The sequence below is a fragment of the Budorcas taxicolor genome, chromosome 5, assembly GCF_023091745.1.
Source record: "Budorcas taxicolor isolate Tak-1 chromosome 5, Takin1.1, whole genome shotgun sequence".
NCBI lineage: Eukaryota > Metazoa > Chordata > Mammalia > Artiodactyla > Bovidae > Budorcas > Budorcas taxicolor.
The window spans coordinates 131,955,661-131,972,337 of record NC_068914.1 but is presented as its reverse complement, the minus strand read 5'-3'; the positions used below and the strand labels follow the sequence as shown (position 1 = coordinate 131,972,337).

The 16,677-nt window shown below is 40.6% G+C and overlaps 1 protein-coding gene across 1 annotated transcript in view; it reads right to left on the bottom strand.

The window, feature by feature from the left end:
• The window catches only part of ABCC9 (ATP binding cassette subfamily C member 9), a 153,318-nt gene that overhangs the window by 19,617 nt on the left and 117,024 nt on the right, over nt 1-16,677 (bottom strand). The window contains exons 30-34 of the mRNA XM_052641509.1: nt 14,078-14,180; nt 4,011-4,112; nt 2,982-3,102; nt 1,221-1,351; nt 400-478 (exon numbers count right to left, since the gene is read on the bottom strand). Coding sequence (XP_052497469.1) covers nt 400-478; nt 1,221-1,351; nt 2,982-3,102; nt 4,011-4,112; nt 14,078-14,180 — 536 coding nt within the window. The remainder of the gene's footprint in view (nt 1-399; nt 479-1,220; nt 1,352-2,981; nt 3,103-4,010; nt 4,113-14,077; nt 14,181-16,677) is intronic.

The following is a 16,677-nucleotide window of genomic DNA, read 5'->3' as shown; positions in this document are numbered from 1 at the left end:
GCAAGGAGATCCAACCAGTCCATTCTGAAGATCAGTCCTGGGTGTTCTTTGGAAGGAGTGATGCTAAAGCTGAAACTCCAATACTTTGGCCACCTCATGCAAAGAGTTGACTCATTGGAAAAGAGTCTGATGCTGGGAGGGATTTGGGGCAGGAGGAGAAGGGGACGACAGAGGATGAGATGGCTGGATGGCATCATCAACTCGATGGACATGAGTTTGGGTGAACTCCGGGAGTTGGTGATGGACAGGGAGGCCTGGCATGCTGCAATTCATGGGGTCGCAAAGAGTCAGACATGACTGAGCGACTGAACTGAACTGAACTGAGATAAGTAGATGTTGCTTTTTTTTTTAAAGGAAGAGTATCACATGGCTAATGAAAAAGTTTAGTTAGTAACTCACCATCAAATATATCCACCATTCTGAAGAAAGCCAGAGATAATGATGACTTCCCACTGCCAGTGCGACCACATATGCCCACCTAAGAAAGCAACTATCACTCAGAGAGAAGAGGACTCAGATAAAAGAAAAAAGTAGGCAAAGCATTTTTAACTTAGATAAGACACCATGATAAAACTGCAACTCTATTTAAACAGTTACACTGAAATTGTCATTCTCATCTCAGGTCTCCTTTCTGAGTTAACATTAAGATAACAGGATCTTCATCAAATCTTCAACGATTCCACTTGGACTCTTTTTTACTTCTATGTGGTTGTGTTTTTTACCTCTGTGGCTTCATTTTTCCAATCAGTATATCGTGACCTAATAAACAAGTACTCCATTTTGTCTCAGAAGTGATGATTTTATTATATAACAAAAAGTAAAACGAGTCCATTTTTCTGCACACTTGCTCTTTTTACAATAACTAAAATAAATAATTGTGGGGCCAGAGCTAGTACAAACACAAAGGTTCTCAAGGGGACATCTGGAATGGTCATGAGCCAAAAGCTAGAAGTTTTGAAAAACATGCCTATTTTTCATTTTTCTGATCTTCATGGGAGATGAATGAATGGCAATACAGTTTAGAGAACGCATACTTTATCTGGATCCACTCTCTCCCTTTTCTCTTTTATGTACATAATTTGACCTGTAAAGTGTAAGGAATATAATGGGAGCCCAGTGAGAAGATCCTTGGCTGACATGTCCAAGGAGCTCAAGTGGCAATGGGGTGGTTCCATCTGAGGTTCCGTATGAATTAAATCAAATGACAGTAAACTCCATACCTTCTGCCCAGGTTTGATGTAAGCCTTCACGTGCTTAAGAACAGGCTTTAGGTTATTTTCATATCTGACACACAGATCATGAATCTTGATCTCCCCTTCCTGAGGCCAATGTTCTGGAACTTGAGAAGGATCTGGAGGGTGGAGATGGGGTAGAGGAAGAGAGACAGAGACAGAGAGACACAGAAAGAGGTAGAAAGAAAAGCACACATACTTATATACATTCACACATACACACATAATCACTGGTTTCTAAATTTAAGGTCACACTAAGCCTACTTCTGGGTTTAAAATTTCTTTAATTTAAAGATTATATTTATTTATTTGGATTTTGGCTGCATTGAGTGGCTTGCAAGATCTTAGTTCCCCAAACAGGGATTGAACCCTGGCCTTTGGCAGTGAGAGCATGGAGCTCTAACCACTGGCCCACTAGGGAATTCCCATATGGGTTTTTTTTTCTTTTAATTAACATTACATTCAGAGTAAAAGTCTCTTGATGAAGAACTTTAAAAATAGTTTTTGTGTGTTTGTTTTGGAGCATTAACGGGCATCACGTCTCTCAGCACTCTATTGCTCAATTCTATGCCTGGTGGTTCATCTGTCAGTGAATTCATTTGTTCAGCCAGCTGGTCCTCAACCATTTGAGTGATTCAGATGTGAGAGGTGTTATGCAGGGAACTGAGAGGGAAGACATGCCTCAAGGTGCTCAGTGTATCCCAGGGGACCGCATGCAAGTGATTTAGCCCCTATAGGACTGCACGCAGAATCACATGATGGAGGCTGACCCAAGGTGCTCTGGGAGCAGAGATGGTGGCAGCCCAGGAGTTCCAGCAGGGTTTCAAGAGGAGACGGTGCCTGAGATGGATCTTAAAGGATAAGAGGTGGGGGAATTTGTTTCATGTAAGAAAGAGAGAGAGAGAAGAACAAAGATAAAAAGAAAGCATAGCATGTTGGTATGGCCAGAGTGAAAGGTATGTAGGTGGATGATGAAGGATGAGACTAGATAGGTGAGGAAAGATTGGCTAATGAATGGCTGCATGTCCCTAAAGAGCTGAAGAGGTATTGAAAGATTTAGGCAACAGAATGCACATTAAGCATGAGATTTGCAGTTAAGGAAGATTATTCTGTCCTCAGTATTGAATTTCCTGCCAGTTTGATTCCAGCAAGGCTAAGAATCTTGGTTGTTTTAAGATCTAAGCTCCTTGGCATCTAAATCAATACGCTCTTGAGGAAAAGAATACAGTAGTTCATAGCTGAGGTTGGTAATTAATATAATAAAGCCCAAATATCTTTATGCCATTGCCTGTGTGCTCAGTCGTGCCTGACTCTTTGTGACCTCATGGACTGCAGCCCGTCAGGCTCCTCTGTCCATGGGATTTTCCAGGCAAGAGTACTGGAGTGGTTGCCAGTTCCTCCTCAAGGGGATCCTCAGACTCAGGGATTGAACCCAAGCCTCCAGAGGCTTCTGCATTGGCAGGGGGATTCTTTACCACTATGCCACCTGGGAAGCAGGTATTTTTATAATTCTCTCTAAATATTACTAGGTAACTCTGTCTGGACTCTGGTTGTATCTAAGATTTTTTCAGGCCTAAATAATCACATCTTTTCAGATGCAGTTGTACCCTATCAGGCAAAGTCAAGATGAAAGGGGATTCTCTGGCTATTGAAATGGAAAACAAAATCAAAACTGACAATGTGCCTGACACACAACTAATATTCTTAAATAACTATTTAGGTGAAACACCATAATATTCAGAACAATACCCATGGTGCCTTCATAATTCTCAGACTCCATAGTCAGGAAACTGTTCACTTTCTTCACTGCGCCCATCTGGACCTCCACATCAGCCAAGTTCCTCACGACCCAATTCAAATAATTGGTTATCTGTGTCAGGTGACAAAAACAATGAGCACATAGCAAGTAAAGTAACAGTTTTTGTGAACACTGGATATCAGGGGATAGGATGACTTGGACTGTTCATGCGGGTACAGTTCATAAACGCTATAGATTATCAGAGATCAGAGAGGATGTCATGGGCTAACGCTGGCAAAGGAGGCTCTTCTTCAGTGGTCCTCTAATGTCATTGATTTGTGGACTATCCTGACTTCCTTACCCAGTGGATAGTTGTATGGTTCCACTTACCTCATATATATTCACATGGGAGTTGAAGTGAAAGTGAAGTGAAAGTCACTCAGTCGTGTCTGACTCTTTGCGACCCCATGGACTATACAGTCCATAGGGTTCTCTAGGCCAAAATACTGGAGTGGGTAGCCTTTCCCTTCTCCAGGGGCTCTTCCCAACCCAGGGATCGAACCCAGGTCTCCTGCATTGCAGGCGGATTCTTTACCAGCTGAGCCACAAGGGAAGCCCAAGAATACTGGAGTGGGTAGCTATCCCTTCTCCAGCGGATCTCCCCGACCCAGGAATTGAACCGGAGTCTCCTGCATTGCAGGCAGACTCTTTACCAACTGAGCTATCAGGGAAGCTCACATGGGAGTTAGTGTTCCTAAATGGGTGGTGAGCAACTCAGGACAAGAATCCCAAACAACCTTGGGAGAACTCTGACCACAGTGTTTGAGGAGTTTCTAAAAATTGATTCAAAATGTCAGAAATGAATCCATGCCATCCTAAAACACCGGGTTTAGGCCCAAATCTACTATTATCTGCAGGCTATCATCTTGTTATGAATTTCTAACTAGTCCTCTAACATCCATGAATAAGAGTTGATGATAACTACAGAAAGAACCTCAAGTGCGGTACAAAGAGAGAGAGAGGTTTTCATCCATACTTACCGTAAGTGCATACAGAAGACCTAAGCCCACCAAGCCGGAATTGGAAGACCCACTAATGGATGCAATAGATGCAGTGAGGACAATGCAAGCGCCCAGATAATCCTAAAAGAGAGTGAGAAAAAATGTTGAAAGATTTTCCCTAAGTTCTTAAAGCCAAGGATCTTGATCAACCCAGGTGATCACTAAGAGAACAGACGTTACTCATGGCATGTCCTGTGAGGTTTCAGAACAAGGTTACAGAAGGTAGGGAAGAATAATAACTCACAGTCTTAGGGCTGGAAGGGAAGTGATGCAAGGCTCTGATTATATCTGAAAGCAGATAATTCTTTCAGAGATGGTAACTACCTGGTCAGAAATTAAGCTGCAATTTTTGGCACGACCAGGATCAGATGAAAGATTTTCTTTCTTTCTTTCTTTTTTTTCTTATCTACTGCATTTTACCAAATAAGCAATTATTTTTAACTTAACTTTCTACCTTGAATTTCATGTGCACTTATACCAGGGTTGGGATTAGCTCTCTTATATGCGAGAAGGCAAATGGCAACCCACTCTAGTACTCTTGCCTGGAAAATCCCATGGACAGAGGAACCTGGTAGGCTGCAGTCCATGGGGTCACTAAGAGTCAGACACGACAGAGCAACTTCACTTTCACTTTTCACTTTCATGCATTGGAGAAGGAAATGGCAACCCACTCCAGTGTTCTTGCCTGGAGAATCCCAGGGACGGCGGAGCCTGGTGGGCTGCCATCTATGGGGTCGCACAGAGTTGGACACAACTGAAGCGACTTAGCAGCAGCATGCTAATTCAAGGCCTTTGCAGAAATTTGTATCTAGTTAGCTTGTTGGGATTTGTATCAATATCTGAACTTTTTGTCAATATGGACTCAGAGTCTGGGACATTAAATCTACAGGTTGTATAGAAATAGGAGTAAGTGTAATTTTGTCCCTAAATTAGAAATATGAACATGTCTTAGCATATCTGAATTGATTATGACTCAATGATAAACTCTTCCCAGAAAACTTAAAAATTAATTAAGGTCAACCTTAAACTCAAAGGAGAGATGGGGGCACCTGTCCATTTTCTACACCCTCTTCCTCCTCCATTTCCCAACATTCTTAGGCATTGTTATGTCTTATCTTTTGAAAAAGAAATTTCATTTTTTTTTAGATTTGTATATCAGGGGATTTATTTCAGTGCTGTTATATTGGAAAAAAATTGAAAAAAAAAAAGGAAATTTTCCTACTACGTGAAAGTTGCTCAGTTGTGTCTGACTCTTTTCGATCCCATGTACTATACAGCCCATGGAATTCCTTGGGCCAGAATACTGGAGTGGGTAGACTTTCCCTTCTCCAGGGGATCTTCCCAACCCAGGGATCAAACCCAGGTCTCCTGAATTGCAGGCAGATTCTTCACCAGATGAGCCACAGGGAAGCCCTAGAATACCTATACCAGAGAAGCACAGAATGAATAAATAAATCATCATACAGACATGTGATGGTATTGTATATTTTGCTGCGGTTAAAAATAATGTTTTAAACATTTTAACAATGAGAAATGGTCATCATTTTACATCGAATAAAAAATGCCAGGCATAAAACACGCAGCAGGATTTTTAAATTATAAAACATTATGTAAATTTTATGTGTTTACTTTTTATTTATTTCTTAGCGATAATATAAATGTTAACAAAATGTTAATGGAATTTCCCATAGTCAATAGAATCATTAAAATTTGTCAGGCTGATGTGTCACACATGCCAGAAGCAGGTCAAATTTCAGGCATGAACACTTTCTAGAATTATCTCAAGTCTCATCTTACTGGTGATGATCTTCTCTAGCAAGATACACCTCTGATACCTTAAAAAAACACTAGTAATTAGATGAGAAGACTTTAATGACCATAAGAGAGTGGTTAACATGCTGATATCAAGAATGGTTTCTCAAATCAGCTTACATGTGTGCATCCCAGCATCTATTTTCTTTTATTTATTTATTTCTATTTTCTTTAAAGATTTCTTTTTTGATGTGGACCATTTTAAAAGTCTTTATTAAACTTTTCACAATATCGCTTGCCTTTTGTGTTTTCGTTTTTAAACTATGAGTCACGTGGGATCTTAGTTCCCTGAACAGGGATCGAACCCACACCTCCTGCACTGGAAGATGAGGTCTTAACCACAGGACAGCCAGGCAAGTCCCTCTGCAATTTTTAAATTAGCACCAAAGATCAGCTTGTTGGGGAGCAATCAATGATCCCAGCCTTGGAATCACAGGTTTGGGTTCAAATGATGCCTTTGATTACCAGCTAATATATTTAGATGAGTCAGTTTCTTCTTTAAAACTCAGTTTCTTCTTTGGAAAATAGAAATAGTACCTAATTTACAGGGATTTTGAAAGGAATTAAAAAAAAATCAGTTAGATTTTCCCACCTCCATGTAACAGGATGTCCTTTTCCCTCCTGGATGATTTTCAAATGTTTGAAGCAAGCTTAAAAGCTTATGTGCATCATAAAACATCAAAGGTTAAAACAGGCACTAAAATTTAATTCTGTCATGATTCCCATGGTCTTTACAAATAATAAAGAAAGAAATCATGAGATTTAATCCCTCGAGGCAGTAAATTCCTTACAGTTAGTAAATACTCCTTTGATAGCTCCTTCCGTTGTATCCAGTGTATTCATTTATTAACAGCTTGTCACTTCCCAATCAGACCCCCCTTTATTTGAAGCAACAACTATATGAATGTAGACTCTAACCAGCCTGGGCTGCTTTTTTATATTTTTTAAACACCAATGTGTTCCCCTAAATACTTCTAAAATATTTACGACAATATGAATTTTTCCTTCCCACTCTCTCGTTAAAGTTAATACTTTTAACACTATGCTATAAATTTGTTATTCCCAATTTTAGCTTTTCTAAAGAGACTCATAGTTTATGTGATAAGTCTCAGAAAGCAAGTTAGCACTAGGAGATACTTCCAGCAAGATGCTCCCAGCATGATACAAAGAAATATTCCTGTCTGTGTCTGAGAAATTTCTGTGGGCACCATACAATTTAAGACTGGGGCCCCCAATCCCCAGTATTTTAAGCTTGATAATCTGAGGTGGAGCTGATATAATAGTAATAGAAATAGAGTGCACAGTAAATGCAATGTGCTTGAATCATCCCTAAACCACCCCCCATTCCCTGGTTCATGGAAAAACTGCTTTCCATGAAACTGGTCCCTGGTGTCAGAAAGGTTGGGGACCCCTGCTTTAAGGGCTTGAAACAATATATGTTTTTATTAGTTTCTATTCTCCACTTCCTCCCAGATGACCTCAGAAAGGCCTCATTCATTCATCCATCTTTCCATTCATTCAATGGTCTTTTAAAGGTATATATACCTTCCCTGTTTAGAATATCAACGCCTTCTTATTACACTTACAATAAATTCAAATTCTGATGAATTACAAAGCCGCAGATGATGCAAAGTCTGGGTTCTAGACCTTGCCTCCTTTGACCTTATCTGAGATTCCTTTTCTACTCCTTCACCGTGCTCCAATCATGCTGGTCTTCCTGTCTTCGGTCAGATAAACTGGGACCTGGGACCCTTTACTGCAGTGCCTGAACCTGAACAAACAGATCCTTCAGCAAGAGAGTACAAAGAAACTGAAAGGGACTAAAAATAATGGCACACATGGGCCATTGGGGTCATCACTTACAATAAGATACAAAAAGGCTGTAAATCAACTGCCATTTCTAAGGTACCAGGAACAGAAGCATGGTACTGTGTTTGATCCCTGCACACAGCACCATCAAAGGGGTAGGCAGACCACTTAAGCTACTCTTCCTCCTCAACCCACCAATTCACCCCTACATTCAACCTACTTAAGGAACCAGTATTCCCTGAAATGTTAAGGTGAAGTGTTAAACCATTGGACTGCCAGGTAAGTGCCCAAGGCATAGCTTTTTGAAGTACAATTAGAGCAGATTTTTCAGGGGATGAATCCATTGCCAAATTCCACAATCTAGTAAATCCAAATAGAAATAAGAGTTTAAAATCCAGTATGTCTGCAGTTTGTGGCACTAGTGGTAAAGCACCTGCCTGCCAATGCAGGAGACATTAGAAACTCAGGTTCAATTCGTAGGTCAGGAAGATCCCCTGGGAGGAGGGCCTGGCAACCCACTCCAGTATTCTTGCTTGGAGAATCCTTGAACAGAGGAGTCTGGTGAGCTACGGTCCACAGGGTCATGAAGAATTGGACACGACTGAAGCAACTTAGTGCACAGGCACAGGTCTGCAGTTTAGTATCTAAAACAAAGTTACTTTATTTTTCATAAAAATATTTTTTATCATTTTCTTTTTTTTTAAAGTGCTGTTTGTGTTGTCTTTCAGTTATACCAATAAGATACTTTCCAGCTCATTCCTGGATTACCACCCCTGCTTAATAATATTTTTTTTTCCAAAGAATTGGAGATGTTTTGGAGGCATTTGATCAGAATTTTACCAGATCTGAATAAGAGAGGAAGCCTGTTTGTGCATGTTTATCAAGAAATCTCATAGCAAAATAACTAAATTCCAATCACTTTCCTTCCAATAGTACTGTAAGAGTAACAGGCATGTGAAATTGCTAGGTAATATGAGTTTATGTTAGTTCCCCAATTCCACTTCCTTTACCATTAAACTTAACTAGTTTAATGAATTATACAGTGATTCTACCTTTCCACACCTCCTTTCCTTTCCATTGCAAATATGTGAACAACAAAATGGCTTAAAAGCAGTAAGAAAGGACAAGCAGATCACCTGAATTAACTCACATGCCAGCAGCACATGTCCTCCCATTAAGGCTTTCTACGTCCTACCCGATCCATTCATTGAAGAAAACACTTTCAGTCAAAACGATACAATGGAAAGAGAGATTCTGCTTAGGAAACAGAAGCTACTACACATGTGAATTTCCATTCTTAAAGAGGGCCCAACCACAAGACATTTGTATTAGTGATAAATTATAACTTTCACTGAGTTTGGGAATTCAACACTCCCCTCCAGAAGGGAAGCCTTTGATCCCCAGGTCAAAAGAAAGGCCTCTGGTTAGATTTCCAGTGATTTAATGACCTCTATCTCTATGTGGGATTATAGTGAAAACAATAATTTTCCATAAAACAACCTCATAAGTAATTAATAGGAATACCATCTCTCCCTTTTTTTCATAGTCTTCAGAAATCCATGTCTAAAAACAAGAAGTCAATGTTTATGGTTCCATGGAGTGTCTGGGTCTTCACATGACAAGATCAACACACACCTGTCTATAATGGGGTTGCAAACACTCAAAACAGCTCTGTACTGTTTCACAAAACAGACTCTCATACAAGTTCACCCTGAAGATTATTTTCACTTTAGCCTGTTGATTCTAAAGACTTTTTTTTTTTTTTTTGGCTTCTTGACATGATTTTTCTTTTATCCTTCCACCACACAGCAAGACAAAGCCTTGGAAAGACACCCTTTAGATAGAGTTACACAATTTTTGCAAATGGAAACACCAATGCCAAAGAACTGGAACTGTTTAGTGCAGAGGGATGAACAGAAAATGCTGTGCTGAACAAAAGAACGTAAGCATCATTCAAAGGTTAGGCTGCAGTGACACACTGCACATGACTGTGGTCCACTTCACTTGGCACCCAGAGGAGAAACTCCCCTCTCCTGCCAAAGCAACCTGGGTGGTCACAGTCTGGCTACTTTTCTACCAGCCAAATTATTATTTTAGGTTCTTGTCCTTTTCTGAGTGCTGTGTGCTGTGACCTTTATTCCCCACCACCCACCCCCACCCCACCCAATTCAGAATAAGTATGAAATGAACATGGTGGGCAGGCTACATCTTCCATGGCTAACAATCTTCACCCCAAAAAAGGGAATACTTTGTAATTGTCTTATGTGTGTTAGTCACTCAGTCGTGTCTGATTCCTAGAGACCCTATGGGCTGTAGCCCACCAGGCTCCTCTATCTATGGGGAGTCTCAAGAATACTGGAGTGGATTGCCATGCCCTCCTTCAGGGGATCTTCCTAACCCAGGGATCAAACCAAGGTCTCCTGCATTGCAGGCAGATTCTTTACCCACTGAGCCACCAGAGAAGCCTCTGTAATTGCCTTAACACTTATCTAGCATGACCAGAAAAAGGAATGAAAGCCATATATTTAAAAAAAAAAAAAAAAGATAAAATCTGGATGGGGCTCGGGAATCTTCCCAAATTCAAAAAAGGTATTTTTATCCTTTTATCCCTTACTTCTCTTGGAGATCATCTGTCCACAGAATTCAGTGGCACTGCTCCAGAAAACTAAAATTGAGAATGAAGAAAAAGGGAAAAACAGTCACGGGAAACTATGATAAGCTTTCTCCTCTTTCTCTCTATGGAGGTCATTTTGTTGTTCAGTCATCAGTTGCGTCCCACCCTTTGCGATCCCATGGACTGTAGCATGGCAGGCTTCCCTGTTCCTCACTCTCTCTCAGAGGCTGCTCAAACTCATGGCCATTGAGTCAGTGATGCCATCCAACCATCTCAACTTCTGTGGCTCCCTTCTACTCCTGTCCTCAATCTTTCCTAGCATGAGGGTCTTTTCCAAAGAGCTGACTCTTTGCATTAAGTGGCCAAAGTATTAGAGCTTCAGCTTCAACATCAGTCCTTCCAATGAATATTTAGGAATTACTTCCTTTAGGATTGACTGGCGTGATCTCCTTGCTGTCCAAGGGACTCTCAAGAATTTTCTCCAGCAGCACAGTTCAAAAGCACCACAATTCTTCAGTGCCCAGGAACTTCCACATCCATACATGACTGCTGGAAAAACCATAGCTTTGACTAGATGGACTTTTGTCAGCAAACTGATGTCTTTGCTTTTGAATATGCTGAGTTGGTGAGCTCCTCAGATCCGCATCAGGAGACCTGCTGGCCTCTTCTGAGCTCTGCCCAAGGCTGCTCCCGTCCTGGTACTGATTGGCTGTGCTTCTGCTATGGGAGTTCCCAGATTATTTGCAATAAGCAGATATTTTTGTTAATTTGCTAGTTAGCATATCAAAGAACAGGGAATGGAGGCAGCTGTGTTGATACCGTAGATAAGATCAATGCAGCATCAGTGGGCCAGATAGAGGTTTTCATTACTTATCTTGTTGTAAATGACTTACGAGACAGAAAATATTCAGCTGTGGGGTTCAGAGAGCAGCTCACACCCCAGTCTCCAAGGTCCTATATCTGAACACTTATATTTCTCATATTTCTGAAACAAGATCCATTTATTTCAAACTGAAATTGTGTCTCCAGTGATGCACAGTAGTAATGAGGTCATTTACATGTGTACAATTGGGAGAAAGGTTATTTCCTAATTAGAGTTATCTGTTCTATTTATTCAACACTCCTATTGTGGCACATATGTTCTTGGATTATAGCATTTATATTCAAATAAACATTCTAATGTTCTAATATTCTAAATATTCTAGTTCTAATGAAAACTCTGTATTTTCAGTGTACAGAATAAGAGAATAAATCTGACTGGTTTCAAATTGGATTTCTGGGATTGTCTAGAAGGGTATGTGTGTATGTGAGTGTTTGTGTATGTGTGTGTGTGAGTGTTTGTGTATGTGTGTGTGTGCTAAGTTGCCTCAGCCATGTCCAGCTCTTTGCGATGCATGGACGGTATCCCACCAGGCTCCTCTGTCTATGGGAGTCTCCAGGCAAAAACACTGGAGTGGGTTGCAATGCCCTCCTCCAGAGGATCTTCCCAACCCACGGATCGTACCAGGGTCTCTTATGTCTCTTGCATTGCAGGCAGATTCTTTATACCCACATAAACTTATTGATAAACAAATATGAGAGATAAAAGAGATAAAATCATCCAAAAAAGACTCTGGACCTTGAATTCTATCAGCAGATATGCCTGGAGTGTTGCAATAAATCAACAAGTTTCTTACCAAATTTTATATTTATTCATCAGAAATAGAGCAAAGGACTCTATAACTTTTTTGTGTTGGTTTTTAAGGGACAGATCTGGTAATGAGACCAAATAGCAAGTTGTGGAAAGATTATAATACACAGAAAATAAAAAAAGACACAAAAACAGATGTGTTACAAGGTAATAGAATGAATGGCAGATTCTGCCCTTCCTTTTTCAAATATCATATATATATATATATATATACACATTTTTTTTTTTAGGTTTCTACAAGTGGAACTAGAATTCATTTATATTCAAGTAGGTCCAGCTGCCTTTAATGTGGGAGTTAAGTAGCGGGGTATGAGGCAAGCTAAACTAACCCACTCTGAATCTGGCTGCTGTTTCTCTCTAATTTTTCCTGACCTCCCCTTTCTTGGCAGTCTGAACGCTCTAATATCTTGTCTTCTGGCTACAAGAGCAGAACATATGGTTTGCTTGCAGATTCTTGTTAAACATTTGTCCATTAGCCTGACAGTGGGAAGTGCTAAAGAGGAGAAGCAGAAGCCAAGCCAGACTCACCTCAAGTCCAGAGCAAACACACTCGCCCCTAAGAAACACACTTGATCTTCAACATTAGGAAAATCAAACATAAAGGAAACTACTGACATTTCACCCCTGTGATTTTAGGACATTCTCTGATTAAGCTAGTTCATCACTAGTTTTGTTATTCAGCTATGATTTCTTTTCCTCAGAGAAAACAGATTTGAGCAAACAAACAGAAGCTTAAAGCAAGGATTTAGGGTCTGGGTAAGATCTAGGAATAGTAGTTTGTTTCTGTTATAAATCCTAAACACTTCGCCTGCCTTTCTGTTACTTACAGGTAATTGGAAAATCTCTGCCCTGCCCCTCCCACCCCCCACAGTGATCTGGAAGAAATTTCTTATCTATTTAAAATTTGTGAAATATAATTGTGTTATGTTGCTGGATAATTTCTACACAATAACACAACACAAAACAATATAGTGGTAGAGAATCTCTGTTATTAGTGACAAATTATGACAACTACAGCTTACAGGGGGACCCAAGATTCTCTATCAACATGTTTTCCATCCATCAACAACTCAGATTTTAATTTGGGCTCCATCCTTTCACTTTATCAAATCCCCATTCCCAGATGCCCTCTCTGATGCCCTCACTGAGTTTTGAAAAAGAGCGTTCATATGACAGGGATGCTTAATCAGTGGAAGTGAGGTTCTTAACAATAATGCAGATAAACTTCCTTTTCCTTTTCACAAACTAATAATTTTTTCTTAGGAAAAGATGACAATCAACTCATCATTTCTACCAAAGTTGCTTCTTCATACTGCAGATTACACAGCCCAGTCTGCAAACAACATCTCCTTCCCTCTCAAACTTGGGTCTAACCTATTCCCTCTTTCATTTATTAGGAGTGGTTGACTTATTAACCATTTACCAAGGCAGGTACCATTTTCATTCATTTATTCATTCATCCATGCATCCATCCATTCAAAAGACATTTATTGAGTGTACCTGCCAAAAAGTGAGCTACAGGACTTATATTACTATTTTTAAACCTAACACACCCATGAGGTCATATTCCTAGTTTACAAATGGCAAACTGGGACCCAAATAAATTAGTTAACTTGCTAGACCAAGTCTGTACAATGCTGAAGCTTATACCCATTCTCCTCCTTTATATAGGACAGAAGAAGGCAACAGAGAATAATTGCAATGTTTTACATTTGGGTTAACATGACCCTCCACTGGCTTAAAATAGAAAGTTGCCATCTCTTCCAGGCTGGTCCAGTTCAGTAGAAGTGAGTACATCTATTCACTTGTCAAATTTTGAAAAAAAAAAAAAAAAAAAAAACCAACCTGAAGTTATACAAATATTTGCTATTCCATTAACTTATGTCATCTGGCCACTAATGAACACAAAACGAATTTTTGCTTTGGGGGCTATCTGTCTTGCCATTAGCTAAAAACATCATGACAAATTTCATCCGTACCATAAACAAACCTGAGCTAAAGTCCAGAAAATGTGGAGTGAGTGCTGAATCTCAGTGGAAGCCTAGTTTTTACAACTGTCTCCCTCTTTGCATCAGGCCTCTTCTGTGTGGTTTCCATTTCGAAATCATGAAATGAACGTACCGTTCTGACCTCCAGCCATCTGTTGGCAGCTGAGAGGAATAAGTAGGCAATGTTGTTAGTGTCTGTCAGTTCCAGCATTCGTTGCTTAAATCTGGTCTCATGCCTGCAAAAAACAAAAATATTATGATGTTAGCCACACAACAGGAGAAATAATAAAAGGCAGTCACACTTCCTACTACATTATGTACTCAACACGGTGATGAACTGGTGGGATGGAATGACTAGTAAACGGACTACTTGCAAATAAAGGTCAGCTGCTACTGCCCTCCTGCACCCTTCCTGAGAGATGGCATGAGCAGTAGTTCCTTTCTCAACCTCTGCTACAGAAAGGAATGTTTCCGATGACAAAGTCCTATTAAAGATCATTTCATAACTTTCTACACAAGGATGGTAACCGTGAAAACAAGGCACGGCCTATGTCTCAAGGGCCCTACAAAACCCAGAAGAAGTTGTACAGAAATGCAACATACTTGACCTAGAGTTTACTGCATATATCTTACTTTTCCACAAGGCATGGTCAGAGTTGGGTAGCAGGAACTAGAAGAGACTCATGAAAGGCAGGAAACTATGGGTTTGTAACAGGCAAATATATACCTTAAAAATGTTCTTTTTGCTCAGTTTCTGGAAATCAAAGAAGGACAACGTGGCAAGAGGTAGAGGATGAGGGTCCTTGGGAATGGCAGATGTCCTTGTTAAGCAAGATATCTTACACCTCAAAGTTACAAACTATTTGTAAGAAAGGTCATTGCATGAAAGAAACTCTTGGTGTGTAGTATTCATGGGGATCTAGGGCACATACTGGAGAAGGCAATGGCACCCCACTCCAGTACTTTTCCCATGGATGGAGGAGCCTGGTGGGCTGCGATCCATGGGGTCGCTAGGAGTTGGGCACGACTGAGCGACTTCACTTTCACTTTTCACTTTCCTACATTGAAGAAGGAAATGGCAATTGACTCCAGTGTTCTTGCCCGGAGAATCCCAGGGACGGAGCCTGGTGGGCTTCCATCTATGGGGTCGCACAGAGTCAGACATGACTGAAGCGACTTTGCAGCAGCAGCAGAATGCATACACGCTCCCTGGTGACTCAATGGTAAAGGATCTGCCTGTAACGCAGAAGACTCCTATTTCGATCCCTGGAACTACGAGAAGATCCATGGGGTTGCAAAGAGTCGGACATGACTTAGCAATTAAACGACAACTTGACTCATACAGTTTAGATACTGATGCTGGGTCAAATTAAGTTCATTCTTGGTAATCAACATAATCAGACCAAATTCTGTGTAACCTTTGTTATAAAGGAAACTTCTAACAAAAACCTCATCCAGGGATTTCCTTGGTGGTCCGGTGGTTAAGAACCTGCCTGGGAGTGCAGGGGATGCTGGTTTAACCCCCTAGGCGGTGAACTAAGACTCTGCATGCTGCAGAGTAACTAAGCCCAAATGTTGCAACTAAAACCTGATGCAGAAAAATAAATAAATATTTTTTAAAAAGAAACTTCATCCATTTGAACATGGGAGCTACTTCTTGTAGAAACTCACGTTCCATGTTGATAAATCTTTTCTACATCACAAAAATAGTCTCTTTTTATTTTTCAATTATTTTCCCTGGGTAACAGAAACAATGGAAAGCTGGATGATATAAACAAAATAACTGATTGGAAGGTTGGACCAAGTGCCAAATTCAACTTTCTGCGGCTTCGACTTATCTTACAGAGACCTCCTGTCTATGTGTTATGTTTGCAGAGAATAACCAAATTTCATCTGACAGCCTGATGGTGATTCCTAGTAGATAAAAGACTGCTCCAAGTACCACCCCCCCACCCCCACCCCCAAATCTTCAATCAATTTGCAAAAGTTTACAATAAACTATCACTATGTCAGAAATGAAGAAGTCCGGGGTGGGGTGTTCACTTGGCCAGTGAAGCCATCCATACAGGCCAATATAAAGCAGATAGTTGAGATTTATCCAGTCAATCTGATCACTCCAACATGCCAAACCAGAAAAATCAGATAATTGAGTCAGACAGCAACATCTGATCTACGATAATCAAAGGGTTCGACAATCAGAGCCAAATAATTACCTCACTTTGAGTTATGTGGCCTTGACCCAAATGCCATGCACAGGAGGACCTGCACTGAACAGCAATACATTGGGCGGGATGACCAGACAGAGAAACAGGACTGCCCTCATCATGACCCTCATACAGACGTGTGTGCCTAGTCACTCAGTCATGTCCATGGACTGTAGCCCACCAGGCTCCTCTGTTCATGGGGATTCTCCAGGCAAGAATACTGAAGAGGGTTGCCATGCCCTCCTCTAGGGGACCTTCTCAACCCAGGGATCAAACCCAGGTCTCCCACATTGCAGGCCAATCCTTTCCCAGCTGAGCCATCAGGGACAGAGTGAATAATTAACATAGGATGACTCACAGAGTATAGGATTTACTGAGATAGTGGATTTCAACTGTGAACAGATATATCCAATTCTGCATTTGCATTATTGGGTGGATTTTCACCCACTCATTCAGGAACATTTAGCAAGCATGAACTCAAAGTGAGACATTACAACATATATGTATGAACAAGACACAACCTCTGCCC